Genomic DNA, 24,733 nt, shown 5'->3' with positions numbered 1-24,733 from the left:
AAGCATCATTGCAAATCAGCGAGTTTTTTTTTATATAAATCGGATTGATCCTACCAATGAATCTCTGAATGCTTATGCTTCACTCGGTCTTCACAAATTAATCGTGGTATTAAATTGTACCTCTTGTGTCCCACCTCCGGCATCTTGATTTTTTCTTCCGGAAGGCACATTGTTCAGGGCAAGATGCTTTTCCTGCTAAGACGACGGAGATAATCTTCTCGCGACCCCCCCCCCCCCCCAAAGATAGCGATTTGAAATAGTCTCTGACGTGTGTTTTTCTTCTGTTGGAGTGCCTGATCCACGCTCAGTTTCTCAATTCAGTGCGTTCCGACAATCCACTCGGAACCATTTTTATTCATTTATTTATATAATATATCAGTTATCTGTATTTTCTTACCACTGTTACGAGGAAGCGAGCCCCCCAGACACAGGGTGAAATTTTCACGTTGAGAAAACATTTTTTAAGGGAGCCCGCAAGCCAGACAAGCAGACCAAAATTTCGGCGTTTCAAAACGATTTAGTGTGTGCGAAACCACGTCGTGGGCTATTTCCGACGTAAAAGGACGCAAGGACTACGCTAACACTGAATGCGATCCCAAAGAGACCTTGAAAGACATTCAAGGCCGGACCTAAGAAACAAAACCTAACTGCAAACAAATTTTTCTGAAGCGTGAACGAATTTCTTGATGAAGGCTTAACAGCCTCGGGCGTTCCCTTCCACGACCGTCTGCAAAGTTAAGCGCTAAACGTTCAAGGCGCAGATAAGTGATTCTTTCCGGGAACATACCAGAATAGACTGTGCTTTGTTAGTTTTTACTATGCTATAGGCAGAGTTTTTCACATCTTACTTGCATCCGTCTCCGGTTGCGAAGCCGTCTAATTGGCGTGGTTGCGCAGGCGCCGGCGGCGGCGGAAGAGAACAAAGCGAGAAAGATAAGTCGCGCGCGTAGAAGAAAAGGGGCGTCACTGGCGTGGAAACTTTTCCATGCCATCACAAAGAAGTGTTTCGACTGTTAAGGACAACAGCAGTACTGAACATGCCACTTACGGGTTGCCGTAAATCTTCTTTTCTTTTTACCACACGCTTCGCAGTTCCGTTTACTTTCGTTGCCTCAAAGTAAGCGCAACTCCACCGACCACAACGCAAGCGTGCCCCTGTGAAGTAGGCGAGGCGTTCCGGCGCTTTCACAGAGGCCCCTCTGTGTATAGGGACAGCTTGAAAAGCTGTAACTAAATAGACATGATATCGTAAGAGAACCCCTTCCAGCAATTTGTGTATTCCCTGTCCTTGTTACATTGCGGGGGGATGAGCATCACTCACGAAAAACATGGCACACTTTGCAAAAGCACCGTTGCAAGATCCCCATAGCCGATAAACGAGCTGCCAGTAACGGCAGCCTGTTTATCGTTGTTTTTTAGCTTTGTTGTGTTTCTTTATGTTTGGAGTAAGCGGAGCTAAAGTCCGTATGAATTGTGCGAAGTGCAACCCTGGGAGCCTTATCCCTGTTTTTCTAGCGAGTACGCTCGCAAAGGACGGAGAGGCATTGGTAACGGGGGCAGTTGGCTAGGTACATCCAGGGATCAGGGCCCGAAATGAAAGAATTGAAAAGTGCGACGCCCTCCCTACCGATGTTATATTGACCGATACTCCGGATCACATGCCAATTAGTTACTTGTATACCTCTGTCGCCTCGGGGGCAACGTGCGTGTGGGAACAGCCAATCCGGCTTCCTTTCTATCTAGGCGCAGCCCCGGGAATTTGAAGGAAATCGGTGAGACAACGAAACATCAATTTTTGCACGCAATTTGATTATCAATTTTTAAATGACGGACTACACATGGGATGAATCGAAGTACGTTGCTCAGTGCTGAGAGTTTCACAGTTGTTTCCCTCCACCACTCGCTCAGTTGTTTTCCGTCGTTTTCTTTCGATTGTTGGTCTTAAACGTCTGCTCGAGAAAGCCGCTTCGGCTTTTTCCGTAACATAGAGAGTTGGGTCATGCGACTATTTTTACACGCGTTTACGATTGGTAGTTTTTGTGCCCAATCAGCGGTCTAATGCGGACGCGGGTTCGATTGCCTGCCGCGGGGGCCGCTGTTCTGATAGAGGAAAAACGCAAAAACGCCCGTGTGTGCGAGATCGCGGAACACGTTAAATATCCCCAGGTGGCCAAATAATTTGGAGCCCTCCACTACGGCGCGCCTCATCGGCTGCGTTGCGTGGGCGCGTTAAACGTTACAATCAGTGTTCCTGTTTTGGTGTAGTAAGTGTAACATTTGAAATTATATGTCTTGGATTACAGCGACTGTCATTCTAAGTAAATCAAAAGAAGTTAACCTGGAACTTCAGAAAGGTCCTCGAGTATATTATCGCTGGAATCAACATGCAACAAAAGCGTGTGTGTACAAAACACATCGCGCAAAAGGTCCTCGAGTATATTATCGCTGGAATCAACATGCAACAAAAGCGTGTGTGTACAAAACACATCGCGCACTTTCGCCAATATAGCCAACTAAATAGATAGGTAGAGAGAAACTTTATTAGTCACAGGATTGTTGGGCGAATTAGCCACCTCGGTTAAGGCAGCCGCTGAGGGCTGTAACGATGCAGGCCGCCTGTTCCCTTTTTCTTGGAGATTCGCCGCAATAGCCAGCCACGCTCTGAGGTAATTGTGCCGTTGAAAGAATTTGGTTTAAAGCAGAGCAAGCATTTTGCGTCGAACATACAGCATTCTTTTCCCAATTTCTCAGTAATGAGTTAGCTTTCCCTCTCCCATTGAAAAAAGCACGGAAAACACATTTCCCTCGTTTATTTTGCATGCCAGAAGGACCTACATCCCCGCTCCTCCCGACACCTCGACAATTGCGCCCGTCATGTACGAGCTTTCGGGGCCGCACAGGAAAGCCGTCACTTCAGCAATTTCGCGGGGTTGAGCTCCGCGGCCGAGCGGAATGCCCGCTGTTATGGCTCGGACCTGCTCGTCCGTGAGATTCGCCGAAAGCGGCGTGATGGTGTATCCCGGAAGCACGGCATTGCAGCGGATACCGCTGTCCGTGATGTCCAGGGCCACAGTCTTGGTTAGCCCTATGAGGCCGGCCTTGGAAGCGGTGTAGCTTGCCAGGCCCCTCATGCCGACCTTGCCCGTGATGCTGCCGATGTTAACGATGCTGCCCTCTTTCACTCCTGCCTCGAGCATCAGACGGATGCCGGTGCGACACATCAAGAATGGACCCTGCAACACAAAAACGATTGGATGAACAACCTTATTTATAATGTCCTGAGTCTATGCGAGGTTATTCACAGGCGAGCTAAGATGTTAGTGAGGGTTTTAGATCTGTACCACAGAACATCCACACAGGCGTGTATGATAGGGACGTGGCGCCCTGGTACCATTTGCGAACAATGCCAGGAATGTAGGCTCTGTCTGCGCATGCTTTGGTGACAAAGATTCCCCCTTGGTGAGGCAGGGACATCAAGTCAGGGAGGAAGCCGGGGAAGCAGCTTCTTGAAGATGCTCTTGGCATTTTAACAGCGAAGCTGTTTAAGCTTGAGTTTCATCCGCGCCTCGCGTCCCTCAAAACTCGGCGAAGCAAATAGGAGAGAACAATGCTAGGCCAAGAACTATGGGGGCGGGGGGGGGGGGGGAAGTGACAAGGAGGCAAGACTACGACGAGCAAGTTTGGAGAGTGCGCGTTGCGACGCAGACGTTCGGGTAGGGAGCCGTGCAAGCCGTCGCTCAAAACTTGGCGCAGAAACGTGGAGAGAAAGAAAATGCCAGGCAATAATTGTGAGAAGTGGCGAGGGGGCAAGAAGCGGGCGAGCAAGTGGGAGAGAGAGAGAGCGCAAACATCTTTATTGAGTCCGGCAGCTGGGACGCAGCCTAGTCGTCGTGTCGGGCCGCCACTCGTCGTCGGCTCCCTACTCATGCATTGCCTCCAGTGGAGGCAGCAGTTTCGGGGCGCTGGCGTTCGAGGGCCCCCAACACCTGCTGGACGGCCGTATGTCGTATTTCGTAGTCCTTGTCTCTGGTCGCACTTGCGAGGAGCGGCGGGAGCGTTTTGGCTGTATTGGCTTCACTGGGGTTTAGTCTACAGTCCCACAGAATGTGAGATGCTGTGGCTCTGTCCTTCTTACACAACACACACACGTCGCTTGGGAACACTTCTGGACAAATGTGTTTGGCTATCACCGGAGTCATTAGCGCATTAGTTTGTAGTTGTCTCTACACGACCGCTTCTCGTCTCGTCAGACGAGGGTGCGGTGGTGGGAAGGTCCGGCGGTTAGCTCGATACCACTCAAGGATGTCCCTATAGGGTGGAAGGGTGTGCCAAAAAGGTTGTCTGCACATTAGGGCTGGCGTAAGCTCTGACGTGAAGGTGTTGTCCTAGTAGAGAGAGATGACGTGCTCTCGGTGGCATCAGTGTCAGATCTTCCAATAAGGTGGGCCAAGCTAAGAAAATTTATGTTGGAGGCAGTGAAGGCCACCAGTGCCGCTCTCTCATTATTCCCGTATCACTTACGGAGTTGGCGGAATTTTTTTCGCAGTTGTCGCATTTCTGGTATCAAGCTAAAGGTTCAAGTGAGCTGCGGTCGATAGTGGGCGCTGTAGCTATGCGAGGAGTTCAACAAATGCCCTCGCGAGCAGCGTTGTGTACTTGTGGGTTCCCAGTCGCTCCTGCTGTGTGAAAAACTGTCCACGCCAGTCGGATATGTACGTCGTTTCGCGGAAGGATTGAATTGTTGTTATAACGTGGTTGGAGGTTACATTATGGGTGTAAGCCTTGTTACGTTCCTTGGGGGAAACTTGCGAATCAGCAGCGATATAATAATGCGGATGTTCTGGTTACTGGTGTGTCTGACTTAGTTGGAGGGCAATAAGTAAGCCGAAGGGCTGGACTGAGTTAGTAATCGGACACCGCGGAATCTCAGACCATGATACTTTCTGGTTATGTAAGAAAGGCCAAGTGTCTTCGGTGATGGAGTGAGTTTCTGAGAATTTGAGTGCATAGAATGCATACACTTCGGATTTATGGCATTTTTAACAGAGCGTGATTGTGGTCCATGGCATTGTCAGGAGTACAATAATTAGCGAGACGACAATGTCTGCTCTTGTGAGACACCATGAGATCACCAAGGCATGGAACAGTGGAAAGTAAACCGTAACATGTTCTTCCTCGTCATGAGAAGCAGTGTCTCTTCTGATAAGCGGTATCTCGACACCTTTCCTTACAAGCAACAACCACTTGACAGCGTGAGTTGAGACCCACGTAAGGGGTTATGCACGCCTGAATTCACTGATCACGTTTGGAAATAACTTATGTGAGCACAAGATGTTTCAGAAACGAAATTATCCTTGAATACATTCCTCTCAACTAAAAATTACGTCTCAAAAAATTTCGTCCTTTTATATTTTTTTGTTGTTTGAAAGAAACCAAAGACCGACATTTTTGGAGCACATGGCCGCTAGTGCATATGAAATGCAGCATTTTATGGAGAAAAAAATTGCAAAGGATTCCTAAGAAACCCCACAAATAATTGGAACGGAGCATTTCTCTATACACCACGCTTTCCCTACCACGAATTTCGCAGAAGGGTCGCAACACATTGGTTTTTTTAATGTTAACTTGAATACCAGCGGCAGCATCACCTCAGTTCTTTTCCATTTCGAAAGAGTTAGCTTCTCCTCGGTTTCCTCGAGCGTTGACTGGTGAGGGGTCTATTGAAGAAAAATGTTATGTCGTCACGTAAAGGGGTTGATGAAAACATTGAACATTCAATCGTCGTAATTGCGCCATTGCCACCGTTTCGGCCATTTCGACGTTAGGGTCTTTAAACAAAGTTCGTTCTAGTGGGCCAGAATGAGTTTAGTTGTCGGTATCATTAAATATCGACAAAATAAGAAAACACTAAAAGGAACGATTGAGCAAAAACCCCTGCCATGAATTTTGTACCCATATTGTTTTGGTGTTGTAGACGGACAAACAAAGAAGTGCTCGCTTCAACATTTTTAAGATGGTGGCCTTAACTAGCAACAAATTAATTACGCCTCATTATCCACCGAGGGCAACATAAGTCTGACGCTCGTTTTACCTTGCTTCACACTTTCGAAGGGATTGATTTGTGAAGTCTTATGGATTGTAGGCTCTGCACTTATGGGGGACCTATTTACCAGAAATAATTTTCAGGAGGCGGCAAATGAATACTGGTCGTTGTTATTTCAGACCAGTCAACTGCATAAGGTTTGATGCGAGCTACAAATAGAAGCAATCGAGCCGATGTAACACTAATAGAGGGAGTATCATGGAACTAGGTTACGCCACGGCACATTGGGCACCATCTAGCGCAGTAGCCTCCGGAATTCGCCGTGTCGCACTGTTATAAAAAGCACTGAAATAAATAGCAGAGTTCTGAACACCAACGACTAAAGAGCCCCCCCCCCCCCAAAAAAAAAGGAGAGTGAAAAACAGGGCTCTACCGAAAAATATGCGTTAGAGCCCGGAGAATATAACCCAACGTACGCATGCAACTATTTGTCGAAAGGCATGAAGGGAGCAAAAAAGACACTAATAGGAGCAAAAAGGACACCAACACACTGTGCCTTTCTGTGGTAGCATGTCACGCCGCTCTCCCTTTACAAGGGAGATTACATCTTGCGATGTCGCTCGCCCCTCCTTCTAATGCATAGTGTTGAAGGGCTTTCGCAATGTAAGCCATAATTGTTTCTGAAGTGGCACGGGACAGTAGTTCCACTCTTCGGGCGCTTGCGTTCCTCATCATTAAGGCTTGTAGCAACCTTTGTTACTCAATGGTTAAGGTGTCGTAGCGCATAATACGAGGATGCAGTTTCAATCTTGGCCAAGAAAGCTGTTTGAAGATTGAGCCGAAGAAACAGAACCCACTGGTGTGTCACTATTTCGATGCAGGATAAACATCTTCAGGTGGTCCAAACTAATCTGTAGGACTTCCCAACGCCATGCACTGATACCGTTGGTGCTTGAATATGCAACTTCATTTCTGTTCACTGATACGGTCCTTCGTAAAGTCAAAAACGTCGTGAATGTGGGTCTCTTCAATCATGGGCAGCTTTGGTATGGGGTGCCTGGCGCTATGCTATTTTGGAAGACGTCATTTTACTCATACCCTGCCTTGCCGCGATTTAGTTCTCTACGTGCGACATTTGACGCATCCTGTTTGTGCAAGCTTAGTTCATAACGCGCTCGGGACTCACCTTGAGGTTGACATCCATGATGCGGTCGAAGTCCGCCTCGGTCGCTTGAGATATTGGGGTGAAGGGTGCACCCGTCCCTGCGCAGTTGACTATTATCGTGGCGGGAACACCACCGTTCACTTCCTGGATGAACTCGAACAGGTGCTCGACAGAAGCTGACTGACCCACGTCCAAGTGCACAGCCCTGTGGTCGACTTCACCTGAAAACCACTTATTTTTTCGGTTAGAATAAAAGGAGTTATACCCCTGTCACACCGGAACTTTCAATTGCGATTGAGTCGATCCGGAACGAGCTCAATCCGGATCGTGCGCTGCTGCACGGCAGTTTCAATCGCGATCGAGCTTGATCTCACTCGAACTCAATCCTAATTTCTCAAGCGCGATCAGGCGAAAGCGGTGATACTCTCGTCCCCACTCAGTAATGGCACAGAAGGTGACAATCTCAACTGATGCCACAAATTATATGGAATAATTTTACTCAAATAAGCGTGATGTAACATTTCTGTAGTTCCTGATAACTACGACTGCGCAGAGTTATCAAGCACCGTCCGCGAAGTACATTTTTAGCACCATCTGGCGTACGTTGGTGCAACGGGTGCAACTTCCCGATCGGGATCGAAACGTGCCGTGTATCAGCGGCGGTGCGTTGAGCGTGCTCGAAAAGTCAATCACGCTTCGCTTAAATACGGATTGAAAGTGCCCGTATCACAGGGGTATTATGTGCGGGTGACCACAGTGGAAGTTTCAACGTTAAAGGGGCAACATAGCGCCGTATTAATGTAATAAATTGATTCACAGAGCAATGTTTTACTTTAAAGGGTAGCCAATATAAGAGGTTCTTGTCTTCGGGAATCCGGGGCAGTTACGGTGGTTCCACCATAAAAAGCCACAGGTGTTGTCTTGCGGATGATGAATCAAGCACATGATATGCCAGGCAATGGCATTGACAGAAGGCATCTGAATATTTTGACGATAATGCCCGTTTACGTACAGTGCTGTAGTTTTAGCGGCGTCAATTTATGACACAATTATGCGGGTTTTGCGGGGTTGTGTGTGGGGAGTGGTCTAACATATTATCGGAGCTCACTCCTCTACCGCAGCACTTCATGCCCGATATAGTATTTCCTATCACTGTGAAGCTGGTGTCCTAGCACCTTTCCAATTTAAAGAATGATACCTTAGCAGTTTTGCAACCTCAGGAGAAGCCGCAAACTTAACGCCAATGAAAGCAGAACAGGGGTATTGGATTTAGGGCTGCAGTTGGAAACAAGTCCATGTAAAATCGGATCACCTCGAAGCGTCCACTTCTCCTCGCTGCGTTTCAGCTGTGCAGCACTCAATATATAATTGTCGGCTTACTCTAGTTTATCGAATTCAAAGCGCGCGCATTCACTATAACAAGTGTTATTTGCTTCGACAGCCCATATCAAATTCCGGACATGGTCTCTATTTTACCGTTGCACAGAGGGTCGATTACGAAGCAGAAATTTCGGGTAGAAATCCGAAAAACATTGTTTAAGGAACACTTTTTTGGGCGCAAGGTGAAACTATACAGTTAGGATGTCATTGATTTTACACACGCCAACACATAGCGCGCATTGTCGGATGTATTGTAGTAATTATAAGTATTTACTTTATGAACGCCCAAAGAGCCCGCAATGTGGGAAATATTGGAGTAATTATCAGTACAAATGTCAATGCTAATTAAATAATGCACCCCTCCATCTGAGGACGACGATGGTTGAACGCGAAGCTTTCTCGTAATGAATTGCTTGGTTGCCGACGGAATTTGGAATTAGACTCACAGGCGGTTTAGATTTTGGATCGTTAAGCTTTGACTTTGACTCGCACGTAGTTTGGACTTTTGGTTGGAGTGGCTTTGGCCGCGACCCTTCACAATTTCATTTAGCACTAGGAAAGCTTGGTGTGCAACAATTGTGTTAGACAGAGGGATGCATACTTTTTTCTAATTTTGCTCGACCATGCACCCCTTCGCCGAATTCAAACTGCTTTTACCATGTCAGAATGGCCCCATTAGAAAGAAGAGGGAGAGACCGAGAGAGAAAACATTTTAATAAGCTAATAATGACAGTGGAACCCTAGTATGGGAATATATGCGTTGTCCTTCAGACGACTTAGCTCGTGTCACAACGAGAGTCTGGTCTTCCAGTTCACAGCTGGTCAACAGTGACTCCTGCAACTCAGGAAAGGAACGTGCCATCAGATAGACGTCGGCTTCTACATTAATAAATAATGCAATACTCCAATGCAATACTCCAATGCAATACTCCAATGTTGTTCGAGCTTGTCATTAGTTTTTCGGCAGAGTAGCAAATATCCTAAACTCCCGAACAATACTTATAAGGAGTTTTCAGTTACGTCGTGGCGTGACAGTGACTGTACGTATAGCTTTGAAACTTAAATTGACAGGTAGTGCTACTTTAGGGGTATGTAAAGACGTTTGTGCACCATAGCCGAACTGACTGGCAATGCTCTTCTCAACACTCGCCGTACCGTCACGGAAGGTGTGTCTGTCAGAGCCGCTTATATATCACGGAATTAAGATTGCGCACCGCATATATATGGGACGTTATTCGAGACGTTGACTAACAGTAACTCCTATCTACTCCAGGCTGTGCACACTTCTGGGCTACTCATTCAATGATGTACGTCAATAGGAGGAGAATAGGTTTGGTGTATTTATCTAATATAAAGCCAAGAAGAAAAACAATATGTCCAGCCTATGCTGAAGCAGAGAGTCCAAATACGTGTGCCGCATCACCTAAAGGAACTAAGGACGGTTTCAAAAATAACTTCAAAGCGCTGGAGAGGGGAGGTTCAATGTTCCCCAGGCGCATTGTTGGGTATTTCTAGAAATCCGATATTGCCAAGCCATCTCAAGTGCTGTCCTTTAATGAGCATATTCAAAGAACGTTGTTCGTTTAATTGGCCGGGGTTTGCCTTATGACGGTACCATCCGCTTTAATGGCGAAAAATCAAATTTGGCGCAGTTTTTTTTTAGTTTGTGTTGACTTGTATGACTACCGAAAGCCGATCGCAAGGTTTGTTTACTTTCTGTGTTCTTGGGGCCCTATTCTCGACTGCGTAAATTCATAGTGAAATCGCCATGTTTTTTGCTTAAGCACAACGTAAGGAATCAGGGACGTAATGCACGTTTACCTATGACGACCTGCAGTGTAACTTGACGCTCTAATCATAAAAAATTTCAACCAAGGTATGAGATATTGCAAGTAAAAGATATAAAAACACTTGGCATGTATTATAAAAGTAAGACCGAGAGCTGAGCCTGGCAAAAGAAACACATTTTTGCAGGTCAAAATTGGCGTCACAACCAGAAGGCGTTCGAGTAACGTTGATCCAAAAGCGAGCGAAAGGGGATGTTGAGCTAAAGAATATCACCCACTCTTTTTTGGCGTACCTATTTATTTCTTCCAATCGCGCTTAGTAAACTGGTTGAGCTCTCTGCTTCAATGCAAGCTTTGTTGCGTTATCACCTTCCCGGCCGCCACTGCCACCAGGCTATCGTCTGCTGCTATGTTACAAATTTGTGGAGTGATTACACAAAAAAGTGCCGGGACCATTGGTTGTATGACGCTTAAGGGTAGCGAAGCGCTACGCCTGATAACCGTGGAGCGCACCGATGTCGCCAATATATTCATTTCTGAAGCTTGACTTCAATCAGCGCAGAAATTATTAAAGCAGTCAGTTTTCTTTGTTTTTTTCTCTTGACCTCTATCACCTGACCCAGCAGTTTACTAGGAGGAGTGTGCACAAATGCCATGCATTGGGTTCTCTTTGCCATGGAGAGGCTTGTACTGCCCTCTTATGCTGCTGTTACGGCAAACAAATAATTTCTATTTTATTGCCAAACATAAAAGCAAACTACGGGTCGTCATTTGCATGCTCTGTTATCGCTGACTTGGAAACAGTTTTGATCAAAACTATTATTTCGTTCTGTACAAACCATGATCTAAACTACGCGTCATGCGACACAGCGCCTGCTGCATACTCACGGGATTTCACGGCGCCGAAGGTCGGTGAAATTATTTGCCCTACTTCACGGCGACAGCAGCCGCCATTTTCAAGCTGTTACGTAATATTACGTCACTTTTACGCAGGATGAAGTTACCAAAGTGCGACGTAATCGTTCCCGCGAGCTGTTGAAAATACGTCATGCTTTCTCATCCAATCACAGAGAGCGCGTGACGTACAAGCCGTATTGTTGAATAGCAAAGACAGGCGTACGTTGTCATGTCCGCTGCCTTTAGTCTAGTTTTTCATTTCTGGCCAAGAATTATGCGCTTTCAGTAAAGAGAAATAAGGCAAACTTTGGAACTGGTGCTCGTAAACATCATGACGAGTCGAAATGACCAAAGCACACTCAACCACTTTGTCAACCGGAAACACGTGACCAAACTTAAAGCCAATCAGACAAGACGTCCGGCAAATTCACAGTTCACTGTCAAATTGTGCATTCGAGAATAGGGCCCTTGCACTGCTTTCTGACAATCGTTTCGAGCTCCCCCCGACAAAGAATAAAGAAACGAGCGCAGTCTTCCAGGTCGCTGATTTTCAAGCAGAACGTATTAGGCTATGCTCAGACTACCGATGAAAGAGCCAAATCGTGATCTACGAACGTAAAAAACGGTCTGTCATGCAGTTCGGTTGGCTGAGACGTGAAATGACCTCATTCTTTGAAGTTATTACGACAGTTGCGGCAACAGTCTGAACCCGGCCTTATTGGGACTCGTTTTTATCAGGGACGCCGGTAGCTACCGTGTCCGAATCACTGATACGACACCGTACGTGCATATTGCCGCGAACCATACATTGGGTTTGTTTATTTCTGTTTTGCTTTTACCGCCCGGCTGCGCCGGTCTGTGTTATCTCTGCGCCAAGGGAAGCGCGTGTTCCATTCTTTCTTTCTTTCTGTTCCTCATGTGTTATCTGTTGTGATAGGGAGAGCATTCCGATCTAACGTGAACAGCCCAGAATAATCTTCTTGGATCTACTATGTTCTCGATGTGAATCGACGTTTCGAGAACCACGTGCGCCGAAAGATAAAAAGCCTGCAGTGCGGACGCCAGGGCATTCGATTCTGCGACGCTCGCTGACGCAAGTCACTTTGTTGACCGCTGCTTCGCCGCCTCTGTATTCTTTTGAGTTGTTAGGGGAGCACAAGTTCGCTCCAATAAACTTGTTTCTCCTGCAAGACAACTGCGTCGTCCTTGGCTTCGTGACATCTGGTGTGGTGCGGGGTACGCACCCTTCATGCCCACTACAACCTCGAGAAGCCGCCAAGCCAGTCCAACAAGAGCCAGCCCCCGCCTGCAAGATTTACCACCCGAGTTCGGTTTGATGCCAGAAGGACCCAGGAGAAGGAACGCTTCAACCAACACCATGGTACAAGAAACAACGTCACCAATCATGCTGCAGCAGCCCCGGGAACCGCCATCGTTCCGGGGAGCCCCCGCTGAAGACCCAGAGGAATGGTTGGAGAAGCTGGAGCGCGTGCGGATCTTCAACAGGTGGGACGATGAAGAAACCTTCCGGCATGTTTTCTTTTACTTGGAGGATGCAGCTCGAACTTGGTTTGAAAACCACGAGAGCGCCTTGACCGACTGGACGCAATTCAAAAGCGAGTTCCTTAAGACCTTCACGACCGTGGTGAGAAAAGAACGAGCTGCGATTTTACTGGAAACTCGAACGCAACACCCGAACGAAGGATTCGTAATCTTCGTCGAGGAAATGAAGCGACTTTTTCGCCGTGCGGACCCAGGAATGACGGAGGAAAAGAAACTACGGTTTCTGATGCGAGGTGTGAAGCAAGAGCTCTTCGCGTGCCTTGTTCGCAACCCCCCCAAGACCGTGTCCGAATTCGCGTCTGAGGCCGCCGCGATGGAGAAGACGCTCGAAATCCGAACGAGGCAATACGACCGCCCAATCAATGCGCTGGTTTCGGAGACGATTGGTGCCAGCGACTCCGACTCATTGGTGCCAACTCCGACTCACTACGCGACACTATCCGCGCAGGGGTAAGGAAGGAGCGGCGGAAACTTTTCCCGATGACGACACCAGAACCTCAAGTCACTTCACTGACCGACGTGATCCGGGAAGAAGTACAGCAGGCTTTGGGAACTTCTGTGCCGTCCGAAGCACCCCGCGAGCCCGAGGCTATGACCTACTCTGCGGCTGTTCGTCGACCCCGCCCTGCCCCAACACGCCGTCAAGAGGCCCCGCCGTACCGCCGCCCACTGTCACCCGCCCGACCCCCGGTAGCCCGAAACCAGACGCCGAGGAAGACGGACGTATGGCGAACTCCCGATAATCGTCCTCTGTGCTACCACTGCGGAGAGGCCGACCACATCTACCGTCGCTGCCCATACAAGAGACTCGGACTGCGTGGTTTCTCCGTCGACGCACCTCGCCCTCTCCCTGGCCAACGACCACGTGAGATCGACGAGTATCTATCTGAAACCAGCCGTGGCCCATCCCGTTTCAACCGCTCGCCATCGCCCTACCCGTACCAATCGCCGAACCGCCGTAGCAATGCTGACTTCTCACGTAGCAGGTCCCCCAGCCCACGCGGGGGAAACTAAAAGCAGCAACTTCGGGAGGTAAAGTTGCACAACGGCGGAAAAATGAAAACCCTCCAACGACGCAGCGACTCGCTGAAGACCATCATTCACGACATGCCCTCATCCCGACGACCCGACCCAGCCCTAACGAGTCTCCTGAACACGACGACAGCCACACGGCGCGACGCGTACCCGACCTGACCGAGACGTCCGTTGAGAAGACGACGACAACGACGATGCACACTGCCCGACCGTCAACACGTACAAGCAGAGATACGACGCCCCGACGAACCCGAAACTCGAGGAAGACTGCTTCTGACGTCAAGGTGTCCATCGACGGCTTTGACGTAGTCGCCCTCGTAGACACGGGAGCTGACTATTCGGTAATGAGCGGACCATTTGCGTCTAAACTGAAGAAAGTTATGACCAGATGGGACGGTCCGCACATACGCACAGCAGGAGGCCACCTCGTGACGCCAAGCGGAACGTGCACATCGCGCGTCACCATAGACGGCACAACGTACCCTGCGGCGTTCGTCATTCTGCATAACTGCTCCCGCGACGTAATTCTTGGGATGGACTTTTTGATGGACAACGGGGCAATAATCGATCTGCAGACCAAGTCAATAACTTTTTCCCCCAATCACTCCATGACGCCGGAACCGAACCCCGAACGACGTGCTGCTGTAAGGATTGCCGATGATCATGTCACCCTGCCACCCCGCGCAAGCTTGATGGTCGCAGTCTACTGTGAAGATGCTGCTCCTGACGTCGACGCTATCGTAGACACTGATCAAAGGGTGCTTCTCGACCGTGGTGTGTCGGTCGCAAGAGGCATTGCGCGCTTCAAGGAACACCAATCCCACATTCTGGTTACTAATTTCACCGAGGAGTACCAGCATTTAAACAAGGGCACGGCAATTGCATTCCTCGAAGAAGCGCAAGAAGCAAGTGACGTGATCACGGTCGCCGACTTTGAACGCACACCCGTAGAAACCTTCAAGCTCCCGCAGCCCTTGCACGTGAATACGGCGCTACCGCAAGAACAACGAAACAAATTATTGGCTTTGCTGCGTCGCTATAGCGAATGTTTTTCGTCGAGCGCAAAACTACGTCAGACCCCTCTAGCGAAGCACCGAATAATAACCGAAGATGGAGCCCGACCTACCCGACAGTCACCGTACCGCGTCTCTTCACACGAACGGGAAGCCATTCGGACTCAAGTCGACGACATGCTCAGCGACGACATTATACAGCCATCGAAAAGCCCCTGGGCTGCGCCCGTCGTACTCGTAAAGAAAAAAGACGGCACATTAAGGTTTTGTGTTGACTACCGGCGACTGAACAAAATCACGAAAAAGGACGTGTACCCCCTCCCCCGAATCGACGACGCCCTCGACCACCTCTGCCACGCGAAGTACTTCTCATCGATGGACCTGAAGACCGGCTACTGGCAAATTGAAGTGGACGAGAGAGACCGAGAGAAGACTGCATTTATAACCCCAGACGGCCTATACGAGTTCAAGGTGATGCCGTTTGGGCTGTGCACAGCAACAGCGACGTTTCAAAGAGTCATGGACACTGTGCTAGCTGGCCTTAAGTGGCACACCTGCCTCGTATACCTCGACGACGTAGTGATATTCGCCCGGACTTTCGACGAACACCTTGCAAGGTTGGAGTCTGTACTCGAGGCAATTCGTACGTCGGGGTTGACGCTGAAGCCTGAAAAGTGCCGTTTCGCATACGAGGAACTCAAGTTCTTGGGCCACGTCGTCAACGCCGCGGGAGTCCTACCTGACCCGGCAAAAACTTCAGCTATCGCGAACTTCCCTAGGCCGAAAGACAAGAAGGGCGTGCGAAGATTTCTCGGGCTGTGCGCATACTACCGGCGCTTCGTCGCAAACTTCGCACGCATTGCAGAGCCACTCACGCGCTTGACGAAAGACAGCACCCCTTTCAGCTGGGAAAACGACCAAGAAAAAGCATTCTGCGAGCTGCAAAAACACCTGCAAAGCCCGCCCGTGCTCGCTCATTTCGACGAAAATGCCGAAACGGAAATGCACACGGACGCCAGTGATATAGGCTTGGGTGCCGTCCTTGTCCAAAAGCAAAGCGGCTGCGAAAGGGTAATCGCCTATGCCAGCCGTGGTCTGTCGAAGGAGGAGAAAAACTATTCTGCCTCTGAGAAAGAGTGCCTGGCTATTATATGGGCGATTTCAAAATTTCGCCCATACGTGTATGGAAGGCCATTCAAGGTTGTAACAGACCACCATGCGCTGTGTTGGCTCGCCAATTTGAAGGACCCCTCTGGCCGTCTTGGGCGGTGGAGCTTGCGCCTGCAGGAGTTCGACGTTACAGTCGTTTATAAATCCGGCAGGAAACACTCCGACGCCGACTGCCTGTCCCGCGCCCCCGTCGACCCACCACCACAAGACTCTGATGAAGACAGCGCGTTCTTCGGGATCGTGACGGAGAGCGACCTAGCCGCCCAGCAGCGTGCCGACCCCGACTTACGCGTCATAATCGAGTACCTCGAGGGATGCAACGTTGCCGTTCCTAGAACCTTCAAACGCAGCTTACCAGCATTCAGCCTGAGAAACTCCGTCCTCGTGAAGAAGAATTTCAGCCCCGGAACAAGAGCGAATTACCTTCTCGTCATCCCCGCGGACCTTCGTGACGAAATTTTGGAAGCGTGCCACGACGACCCGTCTTCCGGACATCTCGGCACAGCCCGCACTATTGGAAAAATCAAGGCGAGGTACTACTGGCCCGGCCTTACCTCTGACGTCACCCACTACGTCCGGAGCTGCCGTGACTGCCAGCGACGAAAAACGCCGCCGACAAGACCCGCCGGACTTCTACAACCGATCGCCGTCCCATCGAGACCATTTCAACAGATTGGAATGGACCTTTTAGGCCCGTTCCCTACGTCACGATCACAGAACAGGTGGATTGTCGTAGCGACAGACTACATGACGCGCTACGCCGAGACCGCCGCTCTTCCGAGGGGGACTGCACAAGAAGTGGCAAAGTTCTTTATAAGCCAAGTGGTGCTGCGACATGGAGCCCCGGAAGTCCTAATCACAGACCGCGGAACGGCATTTACTGCGGAGCTGATGCAAGGAGTATTACGCTACAGCAACACGGATATACCGAAGAACGACGGCGTACCACCCCCAAACGAACGGACTAACAGAACGTCTGAACAAGACAATCGCAGATATGCTGTCAATGTACGTTGACGTTGAACATAAGACTTGGGACGAAGTGCTCCCGTATGTCACGTTTGCGTACAACACGGCTATCCAGGAGACGACGCAGCTGACGCCGTTCGAGCTTGTCTACGGTAGAAGGCCGACTACGATGCTCGACGCCATGCTTCCGCACGTAGAAGACGACGACCTCAACGCCGACGTCCATGGATATCTTCAACGTGCGGAAGAGGCCCGCCAGCTCGCTCGAGTTCGTATAACGGACCAGCAGCTGTTGGATGCGGGCCGCTACAACCTCCGACGCCGAGACGCCGAGTACCAACCAGGGGATCGTGTGTGGGTTTGGACTCCCATCCGACGACGCGGACTCAGTGAGAAGCTCCTGCGACGCTATTTCGGACCCTACCAGATTCTACGACGTGTTGGCCAACTTACCTACGAAGTGATCCCTGATGGTGACTCCGGCACATCACGACAACGCAGGCGGCCTGAAGTCGTCCACGTGGTTCGCCTAAAACCTTTTTACGGACGATGACGAACTTTTATTTTCATTTGTTCGGACTGTCGCTTATGTTAGCATCGGGTCGATGCACTCTTAGAGGGGGGGTAATGCCGCGAACCATACATTGGGTTTGTTTATTTGTGTTTTGCTTTTACCGCCCGGCTGCGCCGGTCTGTGTTATCTCTGCGCCAAGGGAAGCGCGTGTTCCATTCTTTCTTTCTTTCTGTTCCTCATGTGTTATCTGTTGTGATAGGGAGAGCATTCCGATCTAACGTGAACAGCCCAGAATAATCTTCTTGGATCTACTATGTTCTCGATGTGAATCGACGTTTCAAGAACCACGTGCGCCGAAAGATAAAAAGCCTGCAGTGCGGACGCCGGGGCATTCGATTCTGCGACGCTCGCTGACGCAAGTCACTTTGTTGACCGCTGCTTCGCCGCCTCTGTATTCTTTTGAGTTGTTAGGGGAGCACAAGTTCGCTCCAATAAACTTGTTTCTCCTGCAAGACAACTGCGTCGTCCTTGGCTTCGTGACAATATCGTCGTTTATGGCCATGCTGGCAGATTAACCGAAGTGCATCGGTTCGGGTGACACAGGATATCAACTTATTTTCTCTTAAATCTATTGCCCCAGCCTCCTATGAACTTTGCACACGTCTATTAAAAGAAAAGACGAGTCCGCTCGAGTTTTCGTTTTACTCCCGGATGAAAGCTCATTTTCGTAGTATGTACGAGAGTGGGTGTTTTCTAATGCGCATCCTCTATCTTTCGCAAATGCTCTTCGTTTCATCTTCGTCCAAAAGCAAGATGCCCTTCACCACTTGGCTTTGTAAATCAAGAATCCTGCTAACACCACTGAAAGCTTGTTTCTAATGTGGCATATCCTAGCAAAAGCGCGTTGCCAGACATCGACGTCAAACAGCCCTCGTCAGCAGATTGCGCAGTACAAAATTTAAGCTACTTCGACCATAGTGTTCAATGTACATAGCCACAAAGTGACGTATATTAGTCAGCGAATTTCTCTACTGCGAAAGCCTGCGCTACCGCCGTTGGACAAAAATGCGGCCTCGGAGCATGCCCACAAAACGCTGGAGAAAAATTGTCGCGGGCTGAATAATTATTGAGATTCTAAATAAGACTCGCAGTGGTGCCAAATTTTCGAGGAATCTTCTGTAAGTAGGGTAAAGTAAATAAGGTGAAGAGACAACTTGACAATATTATGTCTGGGTATCGAACCTCGGGTTTGGGTATCGCGTAAGGCACGCATGACCAAAACAATGGCATATCCAATATGCTGGCAGGCTAAAAATGTACCAAGTGCATGATTTGGGGTATTGGACTTAGAAAAGCGTCTTTTATACATGTACTGAGCCATACAGTAATAGTTTGTGCATTCTAGTTGCAGAAGTAGCAAGTAAAGGAGCACCAAAGCACGGTTCCGCTAAAAGCCTCATGTGTGGAACTAACAAAGTAGATTGGCACAGCCTCTCGGTCATACTAGCAGAGAATACAGGAAAGAGAAGCACCGGGGAAAGATGATGATCAAATGAGTGGACCTGATTGCGGCACTGAACATGAGTCGTTCAAGCCGATAGTGAGAACACTGCAGAATAATGTGACGCACTGAATGGAAGAAACACAGAAACACCGATCCTCGAAACAGTGGCAGCAAACGAAGGTCTCCGGTGGCCTAACCTTGCTGTAGTATAATGCATGTCACAACAAGAAAAAGAAAATTTTCAATAACTTTTTTTCATGGAAAAGTTTTAAAATCACCTTACACCTTCATCGCCCTGAAGATTTGCCGTTTCCTAGAAGCGCATGCTCCAGTAAGCTGTGGTACAAGGCCAAAACCGTTCAATAGGCGCGTTGAAGTCGCGTAATCTATATACTTTGTAGCGCCACGAGCTTAAAAAAAGGGAAATTGCTATGTCACGTGGGCAATAGATAGTAAACTGGTAAAAGTTTCGTCGTAGCTCCGCAGACAGAGAGCGAGAGAAGAAAAGATAACTACACTGCGCCTGAAGAGGTGGGTGACGACAGCCGGGCTGGTATCTTCTGCTGAGGTGGAGCTGCGTTCGCACCGCTGCGATCTAGTTGCTACGGAGAAGTGCAGTGCAACCACGCCTCGGCGTCTACATGCCCACAACTAGGACTGTCGCAGTGGCGGCTTATGTTACCCCTGACCGCTTGCACGCGTTGCAGAATGGAGTGTCCAGTGAGTGCAGGAGTGAGTAGGCGGCACCCGCCGCGGTGGCTCAGTGGCTAAGGCATTGTGCTGCTCTCCACAAGAACGCAGTTTCGATTCCCGGCCTTGGCGTCCGCTTTCCTGATGGAGGCGAAAAGCAAAAACGCCCGTGTGCACGAGATTTCAGCGCACGTTAAATATCCCCGGGTAGTCAAAATTAATCCGGAGCCCTCCACTACGGCGCGCCGCATCGCATGCGTCACGACGGCTCGTTAAGCTCCCACAATCAATCAATCAAGGAAGTATGCGGCAGATAAGGTTGGATTAAGAATGCTGGCGGCAAAATTTCGATGCTGGTAAACACAACAGGAGCGGAACGCAGCCGATGCCGCGCTAAACCGAGTAAATGTCACCGCTGACACGGCTAAAATATCAAGCCCGGTTGTCATTTTGTCGCAGGGGCGCGCAAGGAACACCGTTTTTCGGGCTTCTAAAGCAAGCTTGTGCTTTTCTAAATCCTTTCTTGCTCTTTCAATCCCCCATTTCCATTTGCCCATGTGTAGGATAGCCAAACGGACTCTAGTCTGGTTCACCTCCCTGCCTTTCCTGTACTGCTTTGCCCTTCATTTCTACTCCCACCGGTGCGGCCCTCATGTGGGCGCTTCCGCACAAGAGAGAGAGGGAGAGAGAGAGAGGAAGAAGACAGTTTATTAAAGAAAAAGAAAGAGGTCTGTAGGCATGTTGTCGCCCACATGCGAGCATGCGAGAATTAGTTTCCCTGTAGGTGTGAAGGGGGGATGTAAAAGATTCAGATCTTTCTACATAGTGATATATTAGTCCTATCTTGTCTGAGCAACACCTATTTCGTGAAAGTAGTCAAATAATGCATCTATCACCTTTTTATGCGACGAGGGAGATGGCTTCGTTTCAAAAAAATACTTTTATAGTTCGAAAACTGTGGTTGAGGCACTTGATATTCTGTGCGAGGTCATTTCTTTCATGGTTGTATGCAGGGTGCTTCAGTAAGATAAGCTTAAGGGTTTCAGGCGATCCACAGTTGTCACAGTAAGGGTTTGCTGTTTGGCTAAGGTAGGAATTAGTGAGCGCCGTGTTGAGCCGCGAACTACGATAGATCGCCTCCATAGTAGGTGGAATTCGCGCCAGCTTCCTCATTATCAGACCGGTTCATGACGCCGCGGGATACATGCTCGTGCAGGGTGTACGAGCTGCTGCGTCGTAGTGTTTGTAGCGCTGCCTTCGAATATGTGAGGGTAACCCATTGTGCTTGCGGGCTGGCCGAGATGTAGCGGAGCGCATGGATGATGGCATAAAGCTCGGTCGATATAAATTATGTTGCGCACTCTGGATGATATGACACAGTTTGCAGGCTGATGAAACGAATATACCAGAAAAACGTCTGCGAGGCGTCGATGAGCCGTCAGCTAGGATTTCAGTTATAGCCCAGTATCTGCTACTGATATGGGCAAGCGCAAATTGAAGGGGACAAATTTCAGGCATAATTTTCTTTGAGTTCAGTCCAGGTGTGATAAATTTGAAGCACAGGCGTTATAGCGCCCATTTCACAAATACAACAAATAAAGTTAGGCCTACGTTGCCCCTCCCCCATGCTTATTCAATGGTCTTTGTATAATTTATTTACTGGGGTATGTCTTTATATCCCACCGGTACTATTGTGTAGAGGGGACAGAAAGCACTTCAAACAACTGCTGTGTGCAAAAAAACTATAAAGGAAATCACATACAATGTGCTTGAGAGCCCTCTGGCTATTACACAGCCGGAGGCGATGACGACTCTGCTACAACAGGTAAGGGGTGTTTGTGCTTGGCGTAAGTGCCAGGGCCTCCAACAATGTCTTTGCCACCTATGGTATTCCTCTCTTTTGTTATATTATTTCCTTCCCTCGACAGAAAGACAATTTTATACTTCTTGGCTGCGTAACTGCAGTTCAGGTTTCATCATACTTTCGCCTCGGTGAACGGTTGAGATTGTCGCACTGATGACGCGTGATTATCATACGGATCGGCGACAGCCAGGGTGCATCGCTCGATCATGCCCTTGGAAACAAAGCTGAAAGCGCTATTGTGCCCCTGGCGTCCCCGAGCATTAGTTTCGTTGTTCAAGGACATGATTACTGGCGGCTCTCATAAAATTTCCAAGCTCAGTTGTTTTCCGCTTACAACACAGTCCGAACGGAGAAAAGCAATATACCGTATTTACTCGCATAATGGCCACACTCGCGTAATGATTGCACCCTTCAACTATGTCGTCCAATTTCGATTTTTTTAAATTTCCCGCACAATGAAAGCAGCCTGAACTAGCCGGAGAAATATTTCGTATGCGTGCAAAGTCTAGCTAATGATGATAGTGCGTACCTCTGTTTCCTTGCCTTTCAGAGAGGACATGGATACGTTATTGCGGCAGACTTGCCGATATAAGCGATATCGGCGATTAAGCGTTCAATATGATGAGGAAGAAACTCTCACTTAATACAGATAACATACTCACAGTAAAAAGAAAAAAAAAACGCGCTCAGGTTGCTGAGTCGGCCGCCACGTCTGCTTTGATGTCCCGCACTGTAACAGGGGCAGCCTGTTGTCACCTCCCAGCAAACTCGTAGCGGCGCGTTCGGTAATTCATGAAAGCAGGGCATTTTGCGTAACTTTGTAAAACGGCTGGCGGTGGTGTGCGGAGTTATTATCTTTTTATTTATTATTTTTATTAAGTTCATGAGAACTATCGTAAAAAAATTTACCCACAATGTTTCGAAAAAATTTACCCCGCGTAATGAACGCACCCGTGAATTTACATCAAAATTTCAGAAATAAACAAGTGCGATCATTACCCGAGTAAATACGGTATTTCTTAGCCTGCGAGCACCCTTCATGAGGCGACGATTCGCGACCCGTAATTGAAACACCCAGTAATCATAAGGTCTCGGAGATCTAGAAAACTGATTGATTGATTTTGGGGCTTTAATGCACGGAAGCTACAACTGGGCCACGAGGCGAGCCGCAGTGGAAGGCTTCGGATAAATTTGGACCACCTGGGGATCTTTAACGTGCGCCGAAATCCCGACACAGGGGCATTTTGGCAGTGTTTTAGCAGTGAAGATTCTACATGCATGCAAGCAAGAAACGAAAGGCAGTGGCATGTCCGATACCGAACGGAATGATTAGTCGGTACGTGGAGCGTGTCTAGCGGCGATGATAAGGCTTCAACGGCTCTCGAGTGAGCTGCATCGCGAGGGGCTTATCGGAAGTTATTTCAGCTCGCACGACTGAGGCCCTTGAAAACGTCGGCTGTGTGTACTATGTTGTTGTAGATGTGAGGCTGTTGGTGCCCTTACAAAGGACATTTGCGCAGAAGTGTTTCCTAAGAATGTTTTGTGAGTCAGAGTAAACGATATAAATGACGGGGAAGATGTCAATGCCAGTGCAATCTTTGCATTCCTTGTCAGTAATGCAATTCAATATGGCCCGTTCTTTCTTTAATTTTAGATTAAGTTGATGAATGTAGGTGTTAGGTGTTAGCCATGCGAAATATCCGCGTTTCTATTGTCAGGAGCATCCGGTTAAAGAAGAAAGCCAGCTTGCATCTCGGAAGGCTGTATTAAAAATGGCATTCTTGTGCAGATTTGTTCAGTACAAGGTTCGTTTTATTTGATCTCGTTTTGTTTCCCTTGAAATTAAAATTACGAAGCTTTTATGTCAGGTGAACGTAAACAAGAAACACTGTACAATGCAGTTTTCTATAATTGCCCACCCACTAACGAAATACAGAATATCCGGCATTGTGGCTCAGCGGGTAGGGCGTAATGCTGCTAGCCCCACGAGGCGGGAACTTTAATCTTAATCGCAGTGGCTGTTTTTTATGTGGAGGCGCAAAGCGAAGACGGCGCGCATTAACTATACCCAAATGGTCAACATACTTCGGGACCACGCCACACGGCGCGCCTGATAGTTGAGGCGTATTTTCGGCGCATTAAACCCCACAATCAACGGGTGCACAGATAATAGATGTGTGAAGTATTAGCTTGAATAGGCAGCCAAAGATGAGTGCAGAAGAATCACCTTGGGCATGCAAATTCATAAACTTCTGACCACCCAAATGCTGCGTTATTCAGACACAATTTCCAATCTTGTAAACCACGCTTCTTCTGTAGTGAAAAACACCATCACAGTAACATTTATAGTACGAAATGTGGAATTTTGTGGGACAAAAATTACTTTTCAAAGCCGTGTTTTTAGGCTTTGCCCTCGGCTAGACCCTAAGGCTCGTGGACCTACCTGGAAGTGTCTTGAGAACCGCTTGCGCCAAATCCAGCTTTATGTCGGCGACAATTACCCTCGCTCCTCTCTCGGCCAAGACTTGACAAATGGCTCCTCCAATGCCGCCTCCCCCGCCGGTCACCACGGCAAGACGTCCGGACAGCGAGGGCTTTCTCTCGGACGACATTTTCAAACAGCGAAGAAGCCACGCTTCCTTCGGCTAAGTTTCTTACGGTCTTTTCGCTCTCGGCTCGAACGCACAACTGCCCCTTGCTGCGGGGCTTCGTATCGTTACGATAAGACGGCGCGCGCGCGCTTTTCTTGCTTTATTGCAAGCCCTTCGAAGACACACACCCCCTTTCTTTACCTGTCTTTAGCCAGGGGACCCTCCTCTCCCCTGGTTGCCGTCGAGGCGCCGTCTTCGCCGCGGCCGGACGTGTCGGCATGGAGTGCGCGTTCTGGCCAGCTGCCATCTTTGCTTTTTTATTGCGTTTTATGAATATTACGTACCCGCCACGGTGTATTAGTGGCTAAGGCGTGGTGCTACTGAGCACGAAGAAGCGGGCTCGATTCTCGGCCACGGCGGCCGCTTTTCTGATGGAGGCGAAAAGCAAAAACGCCCGTGTGTACGATGTTTCGGTGCACATTAAAGATCCCCAGGTGGTCAGAATTAATCCGGAGCCCTCCACCACGGCGCGCCTCATCGCCTGCGTT

The 24,733-nt window shown here is 48.8% G+C and overlaps 1 protein-coding gene across 1 annotated transcript; it reads right to left on the bottom strand.

The window, feature by feature from the left end:
• Positions 1 to 2,795: 2,795 nt before the first annotated feature.
• LOC144172540 ((3R)-3-hydroxyacyl-CoA dehydrogenase-like) lies at positions 2,796 to 24,331 on the bottom strand. Its single transcript, XM_077701214.1, has 3 exons — positions 24,038 to 24,331; positions 7,230 to 7,429; positions 2,796 to 3,233 (listed from the first exon to the last, which is right to left on the bottom strand). Exons 1-3 carry the CDS (start codon positions 24,204 to 24,206, stop codon positions 2,832 to 2,834), a joined length of 771 nt encoding a protein of 256 aa, XP_077557340.1. The 5' UTR covers positions 24,207 to 24,331; the 3' UTR covers positions 2,796 to 2,831.
• Positions 24,332 to 24,733: the final 402 nt, after the last annotated feature.

Source organism: Haemaphysalis longicornis, unplaced genomic scaffold (genome assembly GCF_048455015.1).
Source record: "Haemaphysalis longicornis isolate Haplotype H1 unplaced genomic scaffold, Haemaphysalis longicornis Haplotype H1 scaffold_23, whole genome shotgun sequence".
In the NCBI taxonomy this organism is placed as follows: domain Eukaryota; kingdom Metazoa; phylum Arthropoda; class Arachnida; order Ixodida; family Ixodidae; genus Haemaphysalis; species Haemaphysalis longicornis.
The sequence above is the reverse complement of the archived record's forward strand: the minus strand, read 5'-3'. Positions and strand labels throughout refer to the sequence as shown.